The 11,455-nt window shown below is 55.5% G+C and overlaps 1 protein-coding gene across 1 annotated transcript in view; it reads right to left on the bottom strand.

Moving 5' to 3' along the window:
* PHKA1 (phosphorylase kinase, alpha 1 (muscle)) overlaps positions 1-11,451 on the bottom strand; it is a gene marked incomplete at its 5' end in the record, with an annotated part of 17,235 nt that extends 5,784 nt beyond the window's left edge. The window contains 18 exons of the mRNA XM_009074285.1: positions 196-372; positions 1,910-1,989; positions 2,414-2,492; positions 3,441-3,585; positions 4,243-4,352; positions 5,399-5,533; positions 5,951-6,029; positions 6,215-6,322; positions 7,005-7,100; positions 7,217-7,339; positions 8,513-8,575; positions 8,797-8,943; positions 9,056-9,154; positions 9,579-9,659; positions 9,826-9,908; positions 10,267-10,435; positions 10,959-11,006; positions 11,344-11,451. Of these exons, the coding sequence (XP_009072533.1) occupies positions 196-372; positions 1,910-1,989; positions 2,414-2,492; positions 3,441-3,585; positions 4,243-4,352; positions 5,399-5,533; positions 5,951-6,029; positions 6,215-6,322; positions 7,005-7,100; positions 7,217-7,339; positions 8,513-8,575; positions 8,797-8,943; positions 9,056-9,154; positions 9,579-9,659; positions 9,826-9,908; positions 10,267-10,435; positions 10,959-11,006; positions 11,344-11,451 (1,930 nt within the window). The remainder of the gene's footprint in view (positions 1-195; positions 373-1,909; positions 1,990-2,413; positions 2,493-3,440; positions 3,586-4,242; positions 4,353-5,398; positions 5,534-5,950; positions 6,030-6,214; positions 6,323-7,004; positions 7,101-7,216; positions 7,340-8,512; positions 8,576-8,796; positions 8,944-9,055; positions 9,155-9,578; positions 9,660-9,825; positions 9,909-10,266; positions 10,436-10,958; positions 11,007-11,343) is intronic.
* Between the last annotated feature and the right edge of the window lie 4 nt (positions 11,452-11,455).

Below are 11,455 nucleotides of genomic sequence, written 5' to 3'. Positions count from 1 at the left end.
GACTGCAACCAACTCCAATATACTCCATGGCCAGGACTAACATGATGGACATAATGTTAGGCAGTTGGACAACTGTCTCTTAGTTGCTCTGCAGTCCATGGGGACCCCAGCATCACACAGCTGGGAAAGCTCCCAAAGCATCTCAGCCTGCCCCTGGGCTCAAAGGAAGGTGCAGAGGGTGCTGGAGCTACTCACTCTGGACATGCAGGTCCTTGGCCTTGGACGCCAGGGACATAAGGTCCCGGGTGGTGTGGACAGCAGCCCGGAAGCGACTCAGCCCTCCCTGCTGGGCAGTGGGAGGCAGATTCGCCCGGGGAGTTGTGTGCTGCAGCAGTTGGTCCAGGTACTGAGCAACCTCATCATCGGTGTCCTCTGGAAGGGAAGGCAGCAGAGCAGGGCTTCAGCCACTTTGCACTGGGGCACCCCCAGGCCCAGAGAACTCCCAGCTGTGCCTCAGCAGGGGCAAAGCTTTGCTGGCTGCACAAAGTGACAACATGGGGCCAGTGCTGGCAGCCAGGTGGACAGACAGACAATGGCAGCAGCCAGGCTCACAAAGCACTGCAGCCACAGCACCCCTGTTCCTGCACGACTCCACTGCCTGGGACACTGGCTGCCAGCTCAGGCTAAACTGGGCTCCCTCCGAGTCCCACCTGGACGAAGGAAGCGATGGGGCTGCAGCATGTGTCTAGTCCAAGCCTGGACAGGAGAGTCCCACTCACACCCTGCGGTGAAACCCTCGCACTCGGGGAGGCACATCCAGGGGCAGCCTGTCCAAGCAGAGACACTTAGAAGCACACCAGCACAGCAAGGCCATTTTCCAAGCAAGACTCCAGCATGGGAGCAAGGGAGGGTGGGTTAGTTATTCCTAACACGGAGTTAAGAGTAAGGCTCCTGCCTTGCTCTTTGTCCAGCCTCAAGCATCTCCAATTGCTCCCAATGCTACATCAGGAGTGCAAGAGGCACCACATGCTAACAGCAGCATGGAAGAGGGTGCTCAGAGGCCATGTCTCTGCTCAGCCAGGAGGTAACAATAAGCAGGGTGCCCCTGGAGGGAGATGTCCCAAATAAAACACAGAGCTGTCAATGCATTTCCAGTGGGCCAGGGCAAACCCATGCTGCTTTCCAGTTGGCAAACTTGGAGGTGTGTGGGCCCCAGGAGGTGAGCTGCAGACTGCACCTGAGGCAGCACAGCATCCCCTTTCCACATCTCAAGGGAATGCCTCATGCCAGTGCCCGAAGGCTCAGCTAGGGCAGTCCTCCAGACACCAGGTTGAGAACATCCTCCTTCCTGGCTGCCGCATCTGCCCACAGGAAAAACTTTAAACTGAGCATCTTATAGATGCCATAGAGAGGACAAGCAGGTCCTGTCTCCCACTGGAGCTGGGGGGAAGCAGACACCTTGGACAAACCTGGATGCAGCCTGTAGGGGGACTGCAGGTGAAGCAAGAGAAGGGCAAGAGACATGAGCATTCATTTCAGAGAAAACAGATTGCCTGGGGACATGATGGATCTTCCCCACCACCTTGGGTACTGTGCCATCATCTTCTGCACCATCACTTGTGCCCCAAAGACCCTCGGCCACATCTCTTGAGTGGAAGAAGGCTGCCAACCCTTTGTCTCTTCCCTGCACAGCAGCCTACAAAGGTCAGAGCAGCTTGTTCAAGACAAGGCTGACAGAAGGTCAGACATAGTGAAAATCCAAGTGTGTGAAGAACACAGAGGTGAATGCTGGCAGGAAGGTTGCATGTTACAGCTTTAAGGGTGAGTTTGGCGTTTGCCACACCACAGCAGCAACTGGCCTATTCTCCCATAGCATTCTGTGCTACCTGCAAGCCATGCAGCCACTCCTCAGCATCTAGCTTCTCAAAGTTGTCACTGCTGAGCCTGTAACTCTTGGCAAAGACCTTACCCTCTGGCCCAGGGTCCATAAAACTGAGGTGCGTTCGGCAAGACGTTGTCAGGAATTCCGACAATTTACCCATCTGGACCCTGGGTAAGAGATGAGGAGGTCACATGGAGAGGAAAGGGAAGGCAATACCCTTGGCTGTCCCTCCTGGCTCCAGGGCAGGCCCTTTGACAGGGAGAGACACACTCACCAGGAGTGTACACACACTAGTGTCTGCTTTAGGTGTCTGCAACTCCTTCAGCCACAGGTGGGCATGCAAGGGCTGCCCATAAGCTATTAGAGGGATCCTGCAGCCATGAGTTTGACGACATGAAGAGCTATATCTTCTCTCTCATCTCATCTGTTAGGATTGTTGTCCCAGGGCACACTGACAGCCTAGTACATCCCAATGTATCCTCCCCAGCTTGTTTCCCCACAGCCAATGCTCTGCCCAGCAGGTATCCTCATAACCAGGCTCTTGGAAGTCACCAGCTCTCTCCTTCCAGAACCCCAGGAAGCTGTGCTCACCTTGCACCACCGAAATACCCATCTTGCAGCTTCCGCAGCATCGCCAGCACCGTGGGGTGCACACTGCTGCCGGTTTCGTCTGTGGGGAAGAGGCACAGGCAAGTCAGGCTCTCCGGCTCCAACTGGCTCCCAGAAGGTAACCCAGGGCCAGGTGGGCATTCAGACACCCAAAGCAGCATGGCATCGGCCAGACCCTTGCTTTGGGGTACATAGCCAGGCTGTGGCATCAAAAGCACCACCCAGAAAGGGAAATTCTGGACTGTCCAGGCAGGATTCCAGGAAAGTCAGGCCAAGATGCACTCCAGGCTCCTGAGATTTCACCCTGGGCTGAAGCTGACAGTATCTGACAACAGCAGCACCCAACAGGCCCCTGCTCTGTCCCTGGCTTTCACACGAGGCAGCAGAGTGGGGGGTTGCTGTCGGGGGCAGGAGGCACCACAGCAAAGGGCACACTTGAGACACTAAGGGGATTTCAAGTACACAATGAGAGGCAAAAAGGCCTAAAAAAGCAGAACAGTAATTTCCCAGGAAAGCTGTGAGCTGCTGCAGGCATGCCAGTTCTGCTCTGCACCATTGCACAGCTCTCTGCTCCTTCTGGTTTGTTGTTTTCCCCTCTCTGTTGTCTAGGAAAGCCTTTAGCATGTGGTCAGTCTTAATGAAGAGTCCAGATGCATGAAGAGTCCCAAGAACACTTCCACAGGGGGATTGTTTTTTTTGTCTTGCTCCCAAAAGGCCTTCCCACAAGCCTAGTTGCCTGGAGCTTGAATACCTCCATGCCAGCAAGCACGTGCCTCGAGTTGAAATCACTAGTGCCTGGCAGGTAACCCAGCCAGCTGCCAGGCCAGCTGCCCACTCAGCGCGGCTCCTCTGAGTGGTAAGGTCTTCACAGGACCACTACTGGCTGCTCCAGCCCCACCATGTCCAAGTTACGGAGATGGTCACACATCTGCCCACCCGCTTCCTCCCACAGAGGCTGTGTCCCAGGGCTGCTCTAGCCAAATGCATTGTGAGGCTGGAGGATCTATACCGAGCATGGTGTGGGAGATGGGGAAGGTGATAGTTGGCCGCCCAGTCATCCTCCAGCGGCTGCACAGGTATGAGAGGTCCGTCCTCAGCATCTCCACAATCATCTTGTTGTCAAGAGCCAGGTAGAACTGCTGCTGGTCTAAGAACTGCGAGGACAGCAGGAGATGTGAATAGCCCTTCCTGCAGCTACCAGGTCCCTTTGGTGCCACCCACATCTTCCTACAGGCCAGGCCAGTTACACCGTGCACCCAGAAAACATGCTCCTTTGCACTGACAGCTCATCCCACCCTACATGGCAGGTGCCAGTACATTCTAGCAAGGGATCCTCATACCCCAGGGCAGCTACTGACCACTAATAACTATGTGGAGGTAACTAATGCCACAGCTCAGAAGCAGCAGCATCCAGGCCCCACACAGCTAGTCCACGTTGTGCCTGTCCTGAGCAAATACGCACTCCCCACAGTGCTAGGCTTGTAATCCTGCTCGTCCCCTGAACACAGGGAACACAGGGATCCCTGGCCTGCCATCAGCCTCCTCCTGGTGTCCTTGTCAGGATGAGCAAAGAGATTTTCACCTAACACTGATCATAAGGCTGAAACCATTTCCTCCCAGCATGCACACAGCCAAGACCACCAACTGTGCTGCCTCATGTCACAGAGCTGGAGCTCCTCCACACTCTCAGGCTGTTCAGAGGGTGTTGGGCCACACCTGAGAATAACTCGAGCACTCAGCCAGTGGAGAAATTTCCTGCCCAGTTCCAGATCACGTGACAGCTGGGAATGAGCCCATGTAATACCACCCACCTGTGGGGTAAAGGTAAAGATGTTCTTCCTGATTTTGTAGAGCTTGGAGGTCCCAAGGACACCCATGTGCCGGTAGGGCCGTCCGGTCAGGCACATCTGCTTGTTACGGCCTGCAAGGGGAGGAAAAGGAGCTTTTAGTGTGAGCCTTCTCATGAAATGGGCTGCAGCAGCAAGCAGAGTCAGGCCTCTTGTTACCAGACAGGAGGAAAATGCTGGTTTGTGGTTGGGATACACCAGAACCCTGTGTTGAGCTCTAAGGAACAGTGATACACTGTCCCCAGCCCTGCCCAGCGGGCTAGGGACACGCTGAAACAGGGACACACAGCCTGTCCTGACCTCTGCAACACGTCACACCTCCAGGTCTTTGGAGAAGTCAGAAGCCAGAGCAGGGCTAGGGGTGCCCTTGTGCATAGGGCTGGTCCCCCAAAGCTGAGAGCTCTATCAGAATTCCCATTGCTCCTGGATTACTCCCAGAGCCCTGGATGGTGCAGCAGCATCATCATCCCTTGCTCCTGTCAGCCCTGGCAGCTGACAGGCTGCACTCCCTGCCCCATCTGCCCATGTCACACTTGGCCTTTTCATGGTTTAAATTAGCAACCAAATTAAATCACGGCAGATCAGGTGTCTCCTTTGGCCCAGGCTAGGTTTCCGGCTCCGGCACAAGTCCCATGCCCGAAGGGTTGCAGCATCAGGGAACCAGCATGTAGAGCTCAGCATACCCTCCCCTCACACTCAGCCCTGCCTACCCTTCAACAGTCATTCTGCCTGAGCTCTGGGCTCTCTCCAGCAGGGATGGCCAGAGGACCCTTCCTGGGATCTGGCTGGCCTCTCCCATTGAAATCTGGGTACAGGAACAAGAGCCAACTCCTGCCCACGTCAAGTTCATGCTATAGGCATCAGAGCCTCTGCCTGTCCCTGGGGTGACTGTGCAACTGCAATGTCAAAGCTCTATCCTTGTCAGAATCACCCTGAACAGCACTGCCTGCCACCTCATTCCCCTTGGGCACAAGTGGCTTTACCAGGCCCAGAAATGGGCAGCAGAACCCTCATCAGCCAGGCAGAGTGCAGGACACAAGTGTCTTTGAGCAGGAGTGCCAACAGGTAGGACAGACCCTTCTGCACTTCCTTTGCTGCAGAACCAAGGAGCCCAGCTCACCCAGCCGGGCATAGATGTGGCTGAGGATGCGAGCAGGCTGCACTCTGATGGGGTACATGTCTTCCACAGTCTCCACATCGATGCCATCCTTCGTCAGGATTGCCTTGATCCCCTCCGTCTCTGCCACGATGCACACTGCAGAGGGAAGACAGGCTCAGTGCGACAGGGGCACAAGAGGGTGACAGCACTGCCCCGTGCCTTTGGGGACCACAGTGAGGCAGCTGTCTGGGGTCACCTGGGGAACCAGTTCCCACTGCAGAGGTCTGCTTTGCTCCTCCTAACACTGTCTATACCCAAGCCTTCCCTACCAAGTGGCAGGACGACAGCTTTCAACCTCTCTGCAGAGGAGGCTGCAGCAGGTGATATTTCCCCTAGGTCAACACAGGGTGGAATGGAACAACTTGCATCCCATCTTCCACCCACCTTGCCAGGGCCAAGATCAGGCTATACCAGCACCAGCCCAGCAGGCAGAGCCACCCCCATGAATTCTGCACAGCCAGAGTCCCTAGGCCTGCCAGGGTCAGGGGTTTGGGACTGGATCCATTCCCTCACCTTGGACCACCACATCAGGCTTAGGGACTGTTGCAAACCGGCGGTTGAGGGGATCTATTTCACCAGGAGCTAGAAAACCCTGAGGAGGAAGAAAAAGTACGAGATGAACATTTGACAGGCAGGGTAGAATGGGTGATGCCTATGGACAACCCACCTTTAAGAGGTCCTGGGGAATGTAGGTGACAATTTCCCCATGGTGGGTGGCAGACCATCAGAACTCAGAGCCTGACCCCACAGCCCTCCCAGCACCCAGGGTGACCATACCTCAGCCATCAGACAGCCCAGGATGTAGAGAGACTGCCCCCACATGAGCGGCAGCTTGCCCATGGGTATCCTGTCCACGGTGTGGGGGTTCCTGTACTCCTCATCCACCTGCAAGACAAGCCAGGAGGTCAAGGAGGGACCTACAGACACAAGATGATGAAGGAAACATAATCACTGTATTTTAAAGTCCAGCAGTTCAAGGCTTAAAACAAGTGCCTACAGCAGCATTTGTTACACAGGGTCCAAAACAGCCTGGCTACATTCCTCCCCTCTTGTCAGGGCTGCTCCAGACACCCGTGTCAGACGACGGATCAGCTGCTCAGACCATGTTTGGTTTCCTAACTCAAGCCATCCCACTGGAAGAGCTGACATGCCCCAAGAGCACCGGGGAGATGCTCTTAGATGCTGGTGAGGAAAGCACCACTCCTCCACAACCTAGGCACTAGGAGGTCACTGCTCTCAGCCCAGGCCCACACAAACCCCCTCACCACTGAACAGGAGCTCAGCATCACCTCCTCAGCCTGGGTCCACCTGACCTGAGCCCTCAAAGTACTCAGTCTCCAAGTGAGCAAACTGGCAGCAAAGCACCATTGTGTATGGGGGCAAGAAATGCTCTGGGGGTGGAAAAAAACCAACTTTTATACAACACGGTTGTGTAACAGCTCCAAGCCATGAAGATTCCGTGCACTCCATGTGCTGCTTTGCTAACAACTTGGGTTAATAAGCATTTCAAACTTAATTTTCTGGTAATGAAACACTCCCACTCCCACCATAGCTCAGGATCACTCACCTTATCCAGTGGGACACTGTACAGCTCTGGCATCAGGCGTATCCCATTCTTCCCCTTGATGAGAACCCCCTCAAGGGCTTCCCGATACTCCTGCACCTGAAAAGAGAAGAGAGGGAATATGCCCCTGGTTGTGGCTCCCTGCATCCTTCCCCTGCACACCTGCCCTGCCAGGGACTTTTCTCCACCAGCCTGGCAGCTCCTGTGTCCCTTACCTGCTCCATGTTTCCACTGAAAATCCCATCAATGATCAAGTATGCCCAGAAGAGAGGCCACTCGCACTCGATGTTCTCAAACAGCTTCAGCTCAGCAGGTTCATAGTAGAGGCGACTGGGGTCCTGTAGGTGACAGCAAAGCAGGTAGTGGGGGCAGGATCTCCTCAAACTGACAGGGCTCCTTCCTCCCTGAGACCCCAGCCTCAAATGTCCTCTCAGACCTCCTCTGCAGAAGATGGCTGAGACAGAGCTGAGAAACAGTTCTGTTCTCCAGCCTCTGTTCTCTCTGTCAGACACTCTCTCCTGAGCCCCTTGCCCTAATGCTGAAGAGAGTCATCCTTCCTGGGCAAAGGAACTCTACCCAGTCCCCAGGAGAATCCCCCAGAGCAGACTGACTCTTCTACATTGTCTGCACTCCAGCCACAAGCTCCCAAAATCCCATCCGACTCCAGCCAGCTGCATGCCTCTGCAGGCACCACTGCCCTTCCAGTGCCTCACAGCTACCCAGAAGTAATCCAGGACTTTGCACACTGGCAAAGCTCACAAGTGCTGGGAATATTGGACTGGAGATGCTGCTGCTTCTCTGGCTCTGGAGCAGGGCAGCCACGCTCACTGCCTATTATGGGCAGATCTGCAGAGGCACAGTGAAGGAGAAAGCATTCAGAGGCACTCATGCACAAAGGAGCCCCACCAGGTTATGGGCCCAGCAGCTGGTGATGATTTAAGAGCCTCCAAGCACCATTTCCTAGTTCGGTGGTTATCAAATGAGACTATTGCTTATAAATCTTTCCTGTTTTCCCTCTCCAAAGCAGCAGCAGAAAGTCTCTGTTCACTTGTGAGAGCCACCATGGCAGTACCCATGGTGCCTGCTAGCCTGGGAGAGGCAGAAGGAGCTTTGTGACCTCTAGAGCTGCCACAGAGCTGAGGGTGTTAGGCAGGAGCACTGCACGGTCACATCCCCAGGCCTCTAAGCTCAGGGCTGGCACAGCCCTGGGATAGTCACCTCAGCAGGGCTCCCACATGGAGCCCTGATCCCCCTAGCCTAAGAGACACACCACCAGGTCCCATGATGCAGACAGAGCCAGCCTCTGTCCATCTGCTATGGTTGTGAGTGGGACATACCACCTCTGCAATGAGCTCTGGCATTTTGGGAAGCCTAGCCCAGCCCCATGACACTGCCTGGGGCTACTCAAGGCTCATCTTCCCAGTGCTCCCCATCAAAGCCTTTCTGCTGCACCTGGGAGGCTGCTGCTTGGCAGTCAAGTTCCGGCAGGTGGCAGGGCTGAGGACACTCACCTCTTTGGGGGTCCTGTATCCATCCCGGAGGAAGCGGCAGCAGCCATAGCGCGGAAAGAGGTGCTGAGCAGAAGGCACAGCATGAGGCACCTTGTACCTTCAATACATAAACAGGTGCAGGGTGTGTTCTCCAGCCATACACCCCCCTCCCACACCTGTGACACACCCCTGCCACAGGTAATGGAGACTGGGAGAGAACTTGCCCCAGCACCCCGAAAAGGGCTACAACAGTTTGGACTGCAGATGTCTCCTGGGAATAGTAAATCGAGGGCAGTGCCACTCACCTGCAGCTTTGTGATGATCTCCTGCTTGGTGATTTCCACCAGCTCACTGTCCTCCACAGCAAATGCTGGGTAGGAGATGACAGAGAGCACACTGGCATCCACCTCCTTGGACGTGGAGGCCCTGGGCAGCATTGAGTGGAGGATGGACTGGGCAAAGGGGAAGGAGGAGCAGTTAGCTTGCCAGGCCAGGCATCATTCAGATCAACCATAGCAGATCACAGATCCTCCTGCAACAGTGTAACACCCGGGTGGGTCTCACCTGGCAGTGCTGCACCTCATCTGACAGCACCCGTATCACTGACTGTGGGCCTCCCTTTGCTCCAAAGAGATCCAGCTCATCCAATGCCTCCAAGGCAGCCTGCAAGCAGGGTGAAATCCAAAGAAGCACATCCTTCACCATGCTGCTCATCTGCAAGAGCTTTCAACCCCATGCCAGTTCCTCTGTGTAACACACTGACCAAATTTAAAAGAATTTAAACAATGCTGTAGCTGCAAAACACCTCTGGTCATAATGGGACCACATCTCCAAAGTCATGGGTAGCCAGACATCAGCAGGGCCATGGGTGTTTCTGCCACACACCCCAATTAACTTTTTGGTCCCAGTTCAGGCAAAACTTAGGCTAGAGTGGCACAATTTTATCCCAGTGGACAAGTAGAAGGGACTTCCTTCTCAGGAACCTACCACTGCATGGGGCATTAAACATCAACCATTCAACTTGTCCAGCTTGCCCAGTTAACACTGGTGCTCCCCATCCCCCAGACAGCACTTCTCTACAGCTCACCTTGGCCATGCCGATAGAGCTGGCATTCAACTCAGTGATGCCTTGGTTCGTCTTGTCCCCACGCTCCCATATCCCGAAGTCCTGCACAAAGGCAGCAGTTCACACCCAGAAAGTCTTTGAATCCCACCCATTGGTGGTGCTTCCAGCAGATGCTGTGGGACTTTGGCCACTGGGGCTCAGGGGTGACCCACAGCTGTCCCTAGACACCAACCCCCCAACCTCCATCCCCAGAGCACACACTACCCACCGCAGTTTTGTAGGCAGCTTCAATGTAGAACACAAGGTTCTGGATAAAGTTGACTTCATCCAAGCTGTGAATTATGTGGAGGCCTGAAGCAGGGGATTAATTCACATTAGCCACTCCAAGCCCACAGGCATCCCCAGGAAGGAGCTGCAGTAACCCAGGGACTCCTTCTCCCACTGCATGCTTGTGTGACAGGAGCCATGTCCTGGGTGACTGCTGTTTCCACTCCCATCCTCTATGGCAGCCCCGAGGCCTCAGGCAAACAAGAGCTCCTAGAGAGACATCAAGGGGCCCAAACCCACCTTGGGTGCTATGAGCCTAAGAAAACACTGGAGTCAGGCAAGCCATGGCAGCAGCTTGGCACCCAGGAAGCTGCACCCAAACTATGGAGAGCCTGGAGACCAGCAAGCTCAAAGCTGCAATGGCAGTCCCCAACAGCATTACCTGAGGCTGTCATCTGCGCCAGCATGAGCAGGTAGAGGGAGGTGGCATCCATCTGTAGGTGGCCCCACTCATTGTCCCCCACCACAGTGGCACAGGTCTGGGTGTTATACTTGGCATGCAAGCAGTCCTTGGTGCTCTGACTGTACTTGAATGCCTCCACCTTGTCCACCTTGAGAAGGGCAATGATATGCAGGGATTCATCAAACTGTCTCTGCAGAGGTTTGACAGATCTGCCCCATGCCATGAGCCCAGCACATGAAGTTGTGCCTGGCAGGGCAGAAATTCCACAACCCCTGGGCTGAGCCCTCCCATGCACCAAGGCAGTGAGTACAGGCTCATGTACCACTCCGGCGCAGGGCTGCAGCTGTGGAGGGCCCACTACCACAGCTGCACTGTGCAGAGGGAAAAGGGTCACCCCAAACGCCCCCCGAGAGGAGCACTGCAGAGTCCTAGCACCAGCCAGGCCATGAGACAGGGAGCAGCTGGCAAAGGCTCCACTGGCCACCAGCCCACAGCACTGGAACTTCCAACACACCCAGGACAGATGCTAATTCAGAACTTATTTCAAGACCTCCTGGAAGGAAGCTTTCCCTCTGCTCGTCAGAGAAGGCTGGGGAGAGCCAGCACAGCTAGGACTGACAGTCTCTGTGGCACAGCGGGGCTTTAAGCAGACCACCTGGCACTCGGAGGGCCTGTCTCATCATACACTGGAGCAGTCCCCGCATCAGCTTCACCACGCTCTGCAGGAACAAGGAAAACAGCCTTATTAATCTCCAGCAGAAGCCCTGACTCAGGCTCAGCTGGCCGCTGACCTTTGCAGGGCTTCGGCGTCTGTAATCAGAGCTCCCGCTCGCGTTTCCACAGCCCCTGGACGACAGCTGTGCTGTGCGGCAGGACAGGACAAGGCTGCGGGACACAGCACCCCACCCCTGGGAGAAGGGCTGCGTCCCCACATCACCCCCGAGCCAGCTCTGACATCTCTCCCTATTGCCCCGCGCTAGGGGACAGCCCTGTCCTCGCCCTCCCTGCACGGCCCCAGGGCCCGGCGGTGCGGCCACCAGCCCCCGCAGCCCCTACCTGCTCCAGCTCGTAAGCTTTGGCCTTGTCCTCGTCGCGGTCGGCATTCTTGCGGTAGGCCAGTCCCAGCCCCCACACCGCCAGGATGCTGTACACGTTGTCCCGGACCCAG

The sequence above is a fragment of the Acanthisitta chloris genome, unplaced genomic scaffold (genome assembly GCF_000695815.1).
Source record: "Acanthisitta chloris isolate BGI_N310 unplaced genomic scaffold, ASM69581v1 scaffold4245, whole genome shotgun sequence".
Classification (NCBI taxonomy): domain Eukaryota; kingdom Metazoa; phylum Chordata; class Aves; order Passeriformes; family Acanthisittidae; genus Acanthisitta; species Acanthisitta chloris.
The sequence above is the reverse complement of the archived record's forward strand: the minus strand, read 5'-3'. Positions and strand labels throughout refer to the sequence as shown.